The sequence below is a fragment of the Scyliorhinus canicula genome, chromosome 3 (assembly GCF_902713615.1).
Source record: "Scyliorhinus canicula chromosome 3, sScyCan1.1, whole genome shotgun sequence".
Taxonomy (NCBI): Eukaryota; Metazoa; Chordata; class Chondrichthyes; order Carcharhiniformes; family Scyliorhinidae; genus Scyliorhinus; species Scyliorhinus canicula.
In genome coordinates, this window is record NC_052148.1 from 83,171,528 (window position 1) to 83,186,598 (window position 15,071).

The 15,071-nt window shown below is 45.0% G+C and overlaps 1 protein-coding gene across 1 annotated transcript in view; it reads right to left on the reverse strand.

Moving 5' to 3' along the window:
- Positions 1 to 11,361, reverse strand: part of LOC119962764 (valosin containing protein) — a 57,728-nt gene extending 46,367 nt beyond the window's left edge. Inside the window, exon 1 of the mRNA XM_038790795.1 lies at positions 11,150 to 11,361. Coding sequence (XP_038646723.1) covers positions 11,150 to 11,166 — 17 coding nt within the window. The 5' untranslated portion in view covers positions 11,167 to 11,361. The remainder of the gene's footprint in view (positions 1 to 11,149) is intronic.
- Positions 11,362 to 15,071: the final 3,710 nt, after the last annotated feature.

The window sequence follows — 15,071 nt, forward strand, 5'->3', positions numbered from 1 at the left end:
TCTTCGCATTATTCTCTTCTCAGATCTTATTTCACAAGTTATAACTGTAAGCATTACTAACTCTTTTCTTCCATTAAAATTGTAGATATATCGTAGTTTATTACATTTGGAAGTCATATTTAATTAATAAACTCAAATTATACACGGTTGAATCTAAATGTATTAAAGGAGATCAGATTAACAGAGGAAAATCACAATCAACCTCCCACGTATACCACAAAGCTTCATTTATTTTGGTCCTCAGTTTGGCAGCTTGCATATCGCAGGAAGTGGCTGATGGAATGTGAGACAGCAAATTTACATGTCACGTTTGCCTTCCAGAACCACTTGATGCTACAGCCAAGATGCAGCAAGTCCACAGCAATTCGGATTACAATTTTCCAAATTAAGCTATAACTGCACATTCATGCTCTTTCCAAATAGTGGTTTATGGGAAGTTATTATTATATATTTGCTTTTTGCTGGTCAATGAACATGCAAAACACATGGTTTGGCTTTGAAATAGAAGAGAAAAATGAGAGGCTGAAAAATATATGCAAAATGTACATAATCAGCCAGCTCCAAATATTCCTGTGATTCATTGGAGAGATCCATATTCAGTAATTTGGAGATTTTTTAACCACCAATAGGGATGAGGCACTTTACATGACAGCAAGATAAAGATGAACAACTTTAACATCTTGCTTCTGGACAAAAACAGTGCAATACTTATTTCTGCATCAGTTTCAGAGAGGCTCTAATAAATCTATGAAAACCCAGTTATTCAGCACATAAAAGGCATAAAGCATGGCAAAGCAAATAGAGATGGGGGTAGAACAAATAATTCTAGAAAAGGTACTAAAGTTAATGCGACATTTGCACAATTCAGTCAACTGAAAAGCTTCCTGAAACATGAAGCTAACACACTACTTACCTAATTTCCACAATGTTCTCTGTGAACTCATACTTTTTAAAATTAATTAATTATTTTTTTTAATTAAGGGGGCAATTTAGCCTGGCCAATCCACCTAACCTGCACATCTTTGGGTTGTGGGGTAAAACCCACCGACACAGGGAGAATGTGCAAACTCCACACACAGACAGTTAGCCGGGACCGAGATCAAACCCTGGTCCTCAATGTCATAACAGCCCCTTCTGTGACCTCATACTTGTATTTTAGTACAAACCTTGGAAACTGCAATTTTGCCTCCCAAAAACATACATGATTCTTTAGACAAGGTGGCAAATACCTGTAATTGCCTCCAACTATAGAATGCAAATCATACTGTCTAGAGGGAATATATCTGTCATCAATGCAAGGTGGTTTGGCAACTAATTTGTTGGTGGACATAATGACAGCAAGAAATGTGTAATGTACCGCAGGTTGAGCATCCATATCAGACACTCCGAAAAATTCCAAAAAGCCACTTTAAAAAAATAAATGTGCTGTGACATCACGAGTGGGAAATCCTACAAGGCTCCCGGGCGATGTGCCATTCCCAACGCGCGCCACACATGTGCAATCCCCAACGTTCCGCACATGCAGTCCTCACCACACAAACACAGCTCCCAAAGCACACCGCACATGTGCAGTATATTCCAAAACCTGACAAAATTCCAAAACCTGATACACATTTGGCCCAAGCATTTCGGATAAGGGGTTTTCAACCTGTACACTGTGATGCAGTACAAGTTTAACATGAAGCAACACCTGCTCACATATTAACATACGATTCATTAACCCTCAAGCCAGACAAGTTCCAGACATGAGAGGGAGCGAGAGAGAGCAAGAGACTAAACCATCTAAAGACACAACTCAGTAGTGTGATGGAATAGTATTCATTTTCCTGCACGAGCACAGCCCCAACAATCTTCAAGAGGCTCAACACCACCCAGAACAAAGGAAGTCACTTGAAGAACCCTGTCCACCGCCTTAAACACTCACTCCCTTCCACCGTCGAATCTCAGTGGCAGCAGCGTGTACAATAGACAAGATGCACTGCAACTCTGGGCAGCACGGTGGCGCAGTGAGTTAGCCCTGCTGCCTTTGTGGCGCTGAGGTCCCAGGTTTGATCCCGGTTCTTGATCACTGTCTGTGTGGAGTTTGCACATTCTCCCCGTGTTTGCGTGGGTTTCGCCCCCACAACCCAAAGATGTGCAGTGTAGGTGGATTGGCCACGTTAAATTGCCCCTTAATTGGAAAAAAATAATTGGGTGCTCTAAATGTTTTTTTTTAAAAAGATGCCCTGCAACTCATCAAGGCTCCACAGCACCTTCCAAACCTGCAACCTCTACTATCTAGAAGGACAAGGGCAACAGATGCATGGGACACCATCATTTGCAAGTTGCCCACCAAGCCATGCACCATCCCAACTTGGAACTATACCATTGTCCCTTCATTGTCACTGGGTCAAAATCCTGGCACTCCCTTCAGAAAAGCACTGTGGGCATACCTATAAGCACATAACTGCAGCTCACCACCACCTTCACAACGGAAATGAAGGATCGGCAACCAATGCTGGTTCAATCGGCAATGCCCACATGCCAATTCATGTGCAGTTGGCAACTTATTGCCCCATGGTTTTATTTCTTTTTAATGTGTTTTATTTGTTCAACTTTTCCTTTTCGTTCTACTAATCTTCTAAAATTTAATAAAGTATTAGTTCTTTTTTGAAGCTATTTTTATAAAGTCTGGTGATGGCAACGTTTCAGTTTCACATCAAACAGCTTTGTTTCAGTTGGAAGTATTTCATCTCACCTCATTGCTTGTACCATGGCAGGACCACTTATCCAAAATTTAAATCTATGTTTTCATTGATTGCATATATCTCAAGTCGCTCATTATCCAACAACGGGTTAACACTCTTAATAAACCCATAAAATTAAAATTAGCAAAAGCAGCAAGGAGAGCTATCAACATCAAAAAAAAGGACTGAACGGTCAGTATGGGAATCATTCCACAGTCCATCTTTAATGTAGTCTATTGCTACAGGTAAGTAGGGAATAAGTATAGATTAATAGAAAATAAGTTAAATCTTGTAATTTAATTGTGGTGTTTCCCCCCCCCCAACAGTAATCAGATATTCTTTATTCAATTATACATGTATAATTCTTTCCATTGTATCCATCATTGGTGATCAAGAATGTGCAGTTATATAGCACCTTTACATAGTAAAATGCCCCACAGTACTTTACAGGAGTGTTATCAAACAGAATTTGACACCAATTCACATATGATGATATTTGGGCAGATGACAAGGGAAAGAGAGAGATAGAGAAGGAGATGGGATTATGGAGGGCAGTTTACAGCCAAGGCAGCTGAAGACACAGCAGTCAATGGTGCAACAATGAAAATCAATGATGCTGTAAGTCCACAGAGGCAGAAGTCCCGTCACCAGAATTCCTTTTATTTACAAACCCAACAGCTGAATAGCCATGTCCATTTAGTCTGCTGTCTACACCGGGAGTGCAGTGGATCTGGCACCCCCTATCATCTACACAGAAAGGGGTTGCCTGATTGGGCCACTAATCAGGGAACTCTTATTCTATTTGGCCAATCTCAAAGGCCTGGGCTAAGACATTACAGAAGCGAAATAGGCTAGAACTGGAAGAGTGATGTCTCAAAGGCGTAGAGCTGGTGGAAGTTAGAGAAATAGGGAGGGGAAAGATCATAGAGGAATTATAAAAGTTGAGACACTGCTCAAATCAGAAGTCAGCGAGCGCAGGAATGAATGGGTCATGGTACAACTTACAACTGGAGCATCAGTTTTGGATTAGGTTAAATTTATGGAGAACGGAAGATGTGAGGCTCGCTGGTGTGCATGGAACTTGAATGCATAGTTTGTGAACATTCAAAAAGTAAATAAATAATGATCCATATTGGATAGAGAGTTTTTTTAAATGTGAAATAATTACAGTACTACCAGCAAATTATATTTCACAATACTGGCTCAAAAACATCAGCGTACAGCACCCCATCAAACACGATTTGCTGCTTAAAACCTATAAACATGAATAAAGATATCCACCCTTTATGCAATTTTACAGTTTGTATTGATTTTTGGGGAACTTTTATCAAGGACGGAGATATCAAGGTGAAATCCATTACTATCCTCACTGACATGCATACAGATCCGTGCAAGAATCATTCCAATTTCAAATACCTGACTTTTAAAAATTACAACCTACAACTCACATTTCACTAAGAGACTAATTAATAAATAAGAATCCTCAGTGATTTATTCCTGGACAGCAAAGGCTGAAACGGCAAGGACCTGGGTCGGGTGTGGGACAACTTCCAGTGGGTCCGAATGGAGGAGAGAGTCTGTGTAGGGAGTCAGGGCTGAGGGCATTGGCAACATCACCACTCCTGATGGCCCCGGGTAAATATTCGGTAAGTCCGGTGGTGGTGGCAACGTTGAAGATCTGGAGGCAGTTGAGGCGAAGGCAGCTGAGAACTTTTAATTGTGGACGGGGTGCCGAAGAGGGGGAAACCATAGGTTTGGGCCAGGGAAGTGTGATGGGAGTTTTTGGAGATGGGAGTTAGGGTATTAAAGGATTTATTTCTAGGGGCCCGTTTTGCGAGGCTGGAGGAGTTGGGGAAGAAGTATGGGTTGGGGTATGGGGAGGTATTTAGATATCTGCAGGTCCGAGATTTTGCCAGGAAGGAGGTTCGGAGCTTCCCGATAGTACCAGCCTCCACATTGCTGGAGGAGGTATTGACAGCAGGGGGAAATGGAGGGGCAGTGGGGTCGGTTACTTATGGGAGGGTATGGAGGAAGGGCTGTGATGTGAGATGCTCCCGAGGGTGAATGCCTCAACCTCGTGCGCGAGGTTGGCGCTGATACAGTTGAAGATAGTATATGGTGTGCACCTCAGGAGGACGAAGATGAATGATTCTTTGAGGGGGTGGAGGATGTGTGTGAGCACTGTGGGAGGAGACCCACAAATCGTGTTCACATGTTTTGATCCTGTCTGAAACTGGAGGGGTATTGGAGGGAGGTCTTTAAGGTCATCTCAGGAGGTGGTGTATGCGAGGTTTGAACCAGGGCCCCTAGAAGCCATATTCGGGGTGTCGTACCAGCCTGGGCTGGTTGGTGCGGGTGCAAATATCTTGGCCTTCGCCTCGCTGATTGCCCAAAGGCTCCATTGGGGGTGGAGGTCAGCTTCTCCGCCCTGTATCTCGGCTTGGCGGGGAGGGGGGGGGGCGTACAGGACCTTCTGATTTATAACGCTGGAGAAGGTAGAGCTGAGGGGAAAGATGGAAGGGTTCTACAATTCATGGGCATTGTCCATCATGCCTTTTCTTTTAAGAAATATTTTTATTCACAATTTTCACTTTTGTTCAGAATTTGCACCCCGCCAACTGTAAAACGGTAACAAATACAATGTCAACCCCCTCATCAACAACAACGATGCCATTCTCCCACCACCCCAAACAGCGGCTCACGTGGCAATACAGGCATCACATAAAACAAACCCTCCCAAGGTGGGAAAATAAAGAAACGGGAAAAAGAAAAAGGAATCAGGAATAGTCTATGGTCACCACTGACATATACAGTCCAACCCCTAACCACCCACCCCCATAATATTTAATGCCATCCAATCCCCAAAAGAGTACCGTGAATGACACCCATGAATTGGAGACACTGCCACCCCCACCCAGACTCCTCCTCTTCACTTCCTCTTGTAAACCCCTCCCCCCAACCTCAGCGCCTTCCACCAACTTTTCAACCCGGCTAGACTCACCAGAACCTCCGATGGCCGCAGCCCCTCCCCCCACCCCACTCCCATTCACTGGCCAGCTTAAAGGCCCCCCACCCGGGTCTTCTTCCCCCTTGCCCGGTCCCAGGAAAACCAAGAAATCCCCTTTAGCACACAACCCCCGCATACACACCCAAGCCCCAAAGACCATAATTGCAAATGAAAGTCCCATCTCTTCCCTTGTCCAAATATATACAGCATTGACTCATTTAGTACATACACCAACATGCAGTGAAAAAATAAAGTTACATGAGGCTACATCGGTACACGACCAATTCTCAATTGTGCCAGTCCATCTGCCATCGCAAACTCCTCCGCTGCTTCTGCCATCCCAAAATAAAAGTCCTTCGATTTGTAGGTCACCTTCAACTTAGCTGGATATACTATGCCGCACTGCACCTTGCTGGTGTACAGTGCCTTCTTCACCCGCTGAAGGCAGCCCGCCACCTTGACCGCAAAGTCCTGGTATAAGCGTATACCAGCTCCAGCCCACTGCAACTCCCGCTTCTGCTTTGCCCAGCACAGGACTTTCTCCTTCACGCTCTACCTATAGAAACAGAGTTACTACTCTTGGCGGCTCACTCGCCTTTGGTACAGGCCTCCACGACCGATCGAGTTCATATCGGGAGAGATCGCCCCCCCCCCCCCCCCCCCCCCCCCCCCCCCCCCCAATAGCTTCGCTAACACCATGACAAAATACTCAGTTGGCCTCGGGCCTTCCACCCCTTCAGGCAGACCCACAATCCTCAGATTCTGTCGCCTGGATCCATTTTCCAGGTCTTCCATTTTGGCTCAGACGCTTGTTCCCATCGAGGTGAGTTGATCACTGTGCTGCGATAATGCCTCTTCCACTTCCTTCAGTGTCTCACCATGTTCCCGCACCTCCGCCACTGCGCTGGATACTGCCATCCTCACTGGGGCAATCGCCTCCTTCACCAGCACTTTCAATACCGTCCCCATCTCCTTCTTCATCGCTTCCATGTGCTTTGTGAACTGTTTTTCCAAGTTCCACAGTCATCACCTTGGTTGTTTCTTCTGCTGAGCGCTATGCGGCCTCCCCTGGTGCTCCAGCCTCCGTTTTCCTTACAGTTCCTGCGCTGACTTTTTCATTCACCGGCCGTTTTTCTCCCAAACTTGGATATTTCTCCTCCCTGTGCCTTCTTACAGCCTTTTCAGCTTCCGTTGCCCCCGGGACCGGGCAGTAAAACGCCGAAATTCCTATCTCCGAGCGGGAGCCCGCCGTCACCGGAAGTCAATGTCTTTAAGAGAGAGAGAGCGAGAGAGAGACCTGGGCCAACCTTTGCGGAGTCTGCACCTTCCCTGGATTCACTTCCTTTCCCTTCAGTTGCAGCAATTGACCAATTGAAGGTCAGAATGAGAAAAGAAATGGAAAGGGGGGGGAATGGAATGTGTTTTACTCACAGATATTGGAGACAGGAGCATCATGCATTTTCAAGAATTGGATGCCATCGAACATTAGGAGGGGGTTGAGTGTATGGTTTATTGGTTATTATGTAATGGAAGACTGTGGATTCTCTTTTTCCTTCTCGTTTTGTATTTGGGTTACTGGGGGAGGTTGGGGTTTGTAGGATGAAGGGGATGCTGATCAGGGATTGCCATTGTATTTGTTATTGTTGGTTATCTGTTGTTGGGTATATATTTGGTGAAAATGTGGAAAATGAGGAGAATAAAAATTTTAACAAAAGAATCCTGAGTGATGTGGAGGAGCAACGCTGAGTCACAACAACTTAACTATACAAAGCACATGGGACCAAGACGGTGTTTCAAACAGGCAAGCAATCACCCTAGAGAGTGGATCAGTAGAAAAAATGGCAATATTAAAGAGCTCTCTATATCAGGAAACCCTCATTATAATTGTTCAAAATAAACAGATACTATAAAATATAGCACAACAGAGGAACATGGAAGCTATTTCCACTTAAGCCGCCGCCAAACTTCCTCGGGTATTGGCCAAGCAACCGTTTATTTTAATTGAAAAAAGCAATACGTCAAGGTTTGTTTAATTCAATGACAAATTTAGAACTACAGACTCAATCTACTTGGGAGATTCAAGACATTGGTCAACTTTTGGCATGAAATGATATTAAGAGCATCCTACATCATCAAAGGAAACAAAAATAGAAACAAGTTCCCTGATAATTATTTGGAGTGCATCCGCAGGTGAATCCACAGTGATATTTATGTTGCCAAGCAGTAAACTCCTTGGCAGGCTTCACAGGCAATTTATGTAAACATGTAGTTTAAATGTACACCTCTCAAAGTATACTATAGTCTACAACATGGCGCTTCCAGGCACACAGGCTTTTTTCAGGGTATGGATCAATGGATGAAGCTATTCATTGATAATTCTTCAGGAAGGCTTAATCATAGCCTTAAGATTCCTAGGCAGGTGGTCATTGGTAGCACAGACTAACCGTGAGAAAGATCGAGTGCCCGGGCCTATATTTCGATGGGAATGGAGTATAAAAATAAGGAATTCTTGCTAAAACTATACAAGGCATTACTTAGACCACACCTGAATACTGTAAACAGTTTCAATCCCCTTATCCAAGGAAAGATATACTGGCATAGAAGGCAGTCCATAGAAGTTTCACCAGGTTCATCTCGAGTCAGGAGGGATTTTCTTAAGAGGAGAGATCTGTAACCATTGGCGTTTAGAAGAATAGAGGTGACCTTGAGATATATAGGATTCTTGGGGGAGTTTGACAGGGCAAATGCCCAGAGAATGTTCCCTCTTGAGGGAGTCTAGGACATAATTGGAGAGTGAGCTGTCACCCAATTAAAACAGAGATGTGGAAGAATTACCCCTCTCAGGGGGTAGTGAGTCTGTGGAATTATTTTCTGCAGAGAGCTGTAGAGGCTGTGTCGTTAAGTGTGTTCAAGGTTGAGATAGTCAGATATTTAATCACTAAAGGAATCAATGGTCATGGGGATAAAGGGAGGGGGGGGGGGGGGGGAGAAGCGAGTTGAGGATTGTATCGGATCAATCGTGATCTCATTGAATGATGGAGCAGACTTCATGGGCCGAATGGTCTACTTCTGTTCCTATGTCTTGGCCACACCTTGGAATAATCGACTGTGGATAATAAAAGCAAAATACTGAGGCTGCTGGAAATCTGATATTCAAAACAGAAAATGCTGAAAAGGATCAGCAGATCTGGCAGCATCTGTAGAGTGAAAAATTGAGTTAATGTTGAGTCCATATGACTCTCCTCAGCTCTGAAGAGGAGTCACATGGACTTGAGACATTAACTTGGTTTTGCTTTCCACAGATGCTGACAGATTTTCTTCAAGCTGTTCCAGTACAGCTACAACACTGGCATCTACCAGGCAATATGGAAATTTGCCCAGGTGTGTCTTACACACAAGAAACAGGACAAATCTAACCCAGCTAATTATTGCCCTATCTGCCTATTCTCCATCATCAGCAAAGTAATAGGAGTCATCAACAGTGCTATCAAGCAGCACTTACTGAGCAATAATGTGCTCACGAACGCTCGGTTTGTGTTCCACCAGAGTCACTCAGCTCCTGACCTCATTACAGGCTTGGTTCAAACATGGATAAAAGATATGAATGCCAGAGGCGGGGCGAGAGTGACTGCCCTTCGACATCAAGGCAGCATTTGACCGAGTTAGCATCAAGGAGCCCTAACTAAACTGGAGTCAATGAGAATCAGGGGTTGCAGTCATACCTGGCAAGAAGAAAGATGGTTTGGTGATTGGAGATCAATCATCTCAGCTCCAGGACATCACTGCAAGAGTTCCTCATGGTGTCCTCGGCCCAACCAGCTTCAGCTGCTTGATGAATAACCTCTCTTCATCTTCAGGTCAGAAGTGGGGACGTTTGTGGACGACTGTAATATTCAGCACCATTCACGACTCCTCAGACAATTAAACAGTCCACGTCTACAGGACGTGGACAATATCCAGGCTTGGGCTAAAAAGTGGCAAGTTACATTTGTGCCACACAAGTGCCAGGCAATGACCATCTCCTACAAGGGAGGACCTAACCATAACCTCTTGACATTCAGTGGCATTACCATCACTGAGTCCCCCACAATCAATATCATGGGCGCGACCATTGATCAGAAACTGAGCTAGCCATATTAACAATGCGGCCACCAGGGCAGGTCAGTAGCTAGGAATCCTACATGTTACTCACCTCCTTAATTCCCCCCCCCCCCCCCCCCCGCCCGCCCCCCAGAAGCCTGTCCACCATCTAAAAAAGGTACAAGTCAGGAGTGGTATGGAATACTCTCCACTTGCCTGGATGAGTGCAGTTCTGACAACACTCAAAATGCTCACCACCATCCAAGACAAAGCAGCCCACTTGATTGCTCCCCCTTCCACAAACATTCAAACCCTCCATCGACAAACAGTGGCAGCCGTGTGTACCTTCTACACAATGCAACTTGGGTTGAAGTAAACTTTCAGGCCTCTGGGGATTTTCTGGCTGCATATGTAATTTTACTGCTGGTTCCAAATTTGAATGCATGTTTAATTTTATGCCAGCATGAGACAGGCAATCATACACATACAACACACAAGAGAGCACATTATTGTTTGGTGGTAAGCATGAAAGATGGAAGTTGAAAGATGAAACTATTCACTAAATTTATTTCAAAAATTCTTTACGCAACATGCACGAACACTATAATTATACTGGTAAAATATGACTACTTCATGGTTACTAATTAACCATGGTAATAAAGAAATTTCTCTCAACTAATTGTAAATGCAAAATCCCAACTCAAAATGGAAACGCTTACGGAGATATTAATTATTTTCACTTGTCTTCCTGTCGGCCTAGCCATAATCATTTTTATTTCTGCGTCGGCTCATAACGAAGGAGTGGGAAAAATCGAACATAAATGTCTGCACTTGAAAATAACGTGAACGGGTTTTAATCGTTCACAAAACATTGCAAGGGCCGTCCTTCTGTGGGTCAGGCTGGGTGTTTAAAAAATGAACCAAAATACATCAAATCCCATCTCGATCGTTACAAGATGTCAGCAACGACAACGGGGGCAAACGCTACGATGCTCCACAGGGCAGGCAGGCCTTTTAAAAAAATCCACCCGTCATCACTCGGGAAACAAATACCCGTAAAAGAACTGCTAAGCGATTTTTTAAAAACTGTATTCGCGGAGCGGGGCTTTGACGCAAAATAACTTCAAGGGCAGAAACTCAGCTCTTGAGATTCGGCAGCTTCAATAAGTTGTCGGCCTCTCCCAACTAGGCCTGGATGACACAGTGAAATTGGACCAGGAACAAGCCAGCCTCTCCCTTCCCCCCCACCCCCGGCCCTGCTGCAGTGGATGAGGAAAAGCCTAAGGCCTACCGGCCTTCAAAGAGAACGGGCACCAACACGCCGGGATATACTCACTCTCCTCCCGAAGCCATCGCTGATCAGTCTCCCCTCTGCCGATTACAGCGACTGAATTCTCTGGCCCTCTGCTGAAGCTTTATTTTGGTTTCTTTCTCTCTCTCTCTCTCTCTCCCCCACCAGCAGTCTCAATGGTCCCTTCTCACTCGTTACCCAAAAAGAAAAAACACCCGAGCAGCCGCTCCGCCGCGTCACTACCAGCTCACAACGAGGCTGCCCAATCCAGAACCTTCTCCCCGAGTCCTGACCTGCGACCCCGCCCGCGCGCGCACACCGCCGGCTGCCCGCGCGCGAGCCCGCCTCCAGCTGTCAATCATGGCACCCGGAAAGGCCGCTGCACAGCCTTTCTGATGAGTCATTACTGGGAGCACTGCTTTCTGCCAGGACACTGGGCTGATGCACACATCTGTCAATGCCCCCACTCATATGTGTTCACATGTTCAACCCGTTTTGCATTAGGCCGAACCGTTACATGTTTTAAATGGCTTTTTCACTCCTCCTCACGATTTCCAATGGTCGTTCTAATCCCCAGGATTTCCAGACTGTCCTTTGGTTTGCTAGGTTTAACGGATGGAAGCTTGTTTAATGAGTGGAATCTATCCTTTCCTATTGCTGTAGCAAGCCATGATTCACTGGAAGATTAAGCGAGCGGGTGAAAGGTTTAGGGGTGGTGGGAATGTGGAGTTGAGGCTAGAATCAAATCCACCATAATCTTCCTCTCCGGAGGAAGGAGCAGTGCTCCCAAAGCTAGTGTTTGAAACAAACATGTTGGACTTTAACCTGGTGTTGTAAGACTTCTTACTGTGCCCACCCCAGTCCAACGCCGGCATCTCCACATCATTATTAAATGGTGCAGCAGGCGCAACTGGCTTACTGCTGCCCCTAATTCATATAAGCAAGAGTTGTATTTTATTCATTCAATCGATACGCAACATGCATTTATGCACAAAACCAGCATTTATTGCCACACTCCAGCAACTGTTCGGGTACACTGAAGGAGATTTCAGATTGTCCAATTCACCTAACAAGCACATCTTTTGGGACATGTGGGAGGACACCAGAGCATGCAGCAGAAACCCACGCAGACATGGGGAGAACGTGGCCTCCAGACAGACAGTAACCCAAGCAGGAATCGAACCTGGGACCCTGACACTGTGAAGCAACAGTGGTAACCCCTGTGCTACCATGTTGCCTAAGGTAGACCAAACACAGTTGGTGAGACAAATTATAATTGTATATTGTTAGTTGCTTTATTTCAATCAATTCAATGCATCTTCAGATGATAAATCATAACAAATGACCAGATTATTCCTCTTCAAATTGGTGGGTAGTCTTGTTTTAAACAGAAGAATAACTGCTGCATTCTGACCTTCATCCCACTGATCTCTTCTATTTCACCCTTTCCTCTTAGTTAAACAAAGAACAAAGAAAATTACAGCACAGGAACAGGCTCTTCGGCCCTCCCAGCCTGCGCCGATCCACATCCTTTATCTAAACCTGTCTCCTATTTTCCAAGGTCTACTTCCCTCTGTTCCCACCCATTCATATACCGGTCTAGATGCTTCTTAAATGATGCTATTGTGCCCGCCTCTACCTCCTCCGCTGGTAAAGCGTTCCAGGCACCCACCACCTTCTGCGTAAAAAACTTTCCACGCACATCTCCCTTAAACTTTCCCCCTCTCACCTTGAAATCGTGACCCCTTGTAACTGACACCCCAACTCTTGGGAAAAGCTTGTTGCTATCCACCCTGTCCATACCTCTCAGAATTTTGTAGACCTCAATCAGGTCCCCCCTCAACCTCCGTCTTTCCAACGAAAACAATCCTAATCGACTCAACCTTTCTTCATAGCTAGCACCCTCCATACCAGGCAACATCCTGGTGAACCTCCTCTGCACCCTCTCCAAGGCATCCACATCCTTCTGGTAATGTGGCGGCCAGAACTGCATGCAGTATTCCAAATGTGGCCGAACCAAAGTCCTATACAACTGTAACATGACCTGCCAACTCTTGTACTCAATACCCCGTTCGATGAAGGTAAGCATGCTGTATGCCTTCTTGACCACTCTATCAACCTGCGTTGCCACCTTCAGGGTACAATGGACCTGAACTCCCAGATCTCTCTGCACATCAATTTTCCCCAAGACCCTTCCATTGACCATATAGTCCGCTCTTGAATTTGATCTTCCAAAATGAATCACCTCGCATTTGCCTGGATTGAACTCCATCTGCCATTTCTCTGCCCAACTCTCCAATCTATCTATATTTTGTTGTATTCTCTGACAGTCCTCCTCGCTATCTGCAACTCCACCAATCTTAGTATCATCTGCAAACTTGCTAATCAGACCACCTATACCTTCCTCCAGGTCATTTATGTAGATCACAAACATCAGTGGTCCGAGCACGGATCCCTGTGGAACACCACTAGTCACCCTTCTCCATTTTGAGACACTCCCTTCCACCACTACACTGTCTCCTGTTGCCCAGCCAGTTCTTTATCCATTCTATGCTGCTCCCAACCCAGAGCAAAATCTAATTCAAATTAACAGATCTATCATAGTAGTGTGATCAATGGATATGAAAATATTTTTAATTGCCTTCAATAACCTGGTTCAAAAAATCCATCGTAAACCTAATCCCAGAGCCCTGCTGCTTTGTAAATTTAACCTCTTTAAGGCTAGGTTTATCTCCATGGTAACATTTTAAATGTTTTCCCTTAAAGATGTTGGATTAACTGAAATTTTGACGGCTGAACGTGACAAATTTTGGCAAGAGGGATAGAACAAAGATGGGCAAATGGAGTAGAGGTGCAAATCAATCCGCACCCAAATGCAGGACAGAACAGGCGCAAGATGTTGAATTCTGCTCTTATGGACAGAATTACAGATTTCTCCCATGGGCCCTGCCAGTGAAGTCAATGGTTGGGGGAGAGAATTTGGTCAGAGTCCAAAAATCGGTTTCACGCAAGTGTAATTTCGCCGTGGGATCGTCCACTGGTGCCTGCCATGGAAGATTGGCAAACCCGCTGGAGGCTGGTGCGACATTGATCTGCATCCTGCTAATGCCTGACTGAAATTTTCCCCTAACTCCCGAATCTCTGTGATACCAGTGGGAAAACACACCTGTCCAAAACACATCTGGAACCTGGCGTACATAAGTCGGGACTCACCTGAACAATACCTGGGGCTGCCTCCAGAGTTCAAGATGGAGGCCACCAGCGACCCACAGCAGTAGGTACGGGGAGCATCCAGATTCAGTGTCATCATTGAGGTCCACCTTCTATCCTCATTGAGGTCCACCTTCCAGCCTCAAGTGTTCCTGGAGATGCATTTTCTTTCTCAGGATATCCTTCTTGATTGTGTGAGTCAGTGATGCTTGGCGACTTTTCAATATGACACTCAATGATGGCAGGACTCACGCCATCTTGTTTGCCCTTTCACTGAATATGGTGTCAAACTCTGGGTGCATAAATAATCAGTTCCGGGCTGGAAGATATGGCGTGGTATCCCGCCAACCTGTGCAGTGGGAAGCACCCCACGTTCCTGCCCCCGCCAGAGGCCTTAGTCCTAGATGGGAGAATTCCATCCTATATTGTTGTGGCAGGGTTAGAATTCTCAAAGCATGACTTCTTATTATAGCAGCTGAATCTGTCTTGTTGCTCAGTCATGAAATCTGCAGTCAAATCTGTTCATATACAAAAGATATTTGGATCTCCAGAGATAATGTTACTTGCAACATTTCTTTTTGTACAAAATGTTTCATTCTGTACAACATGCACATTTGTCGCAGTGTCATATGAACTTCATAAATATACAAATAAAATCTCAAATGTCATACATTCTTCCAAATTATTCACTCCAATTGGTCAGATCATACAATAAACCTGATAATAGACTTGTTTCAACACAACAAAACAGGCAGTG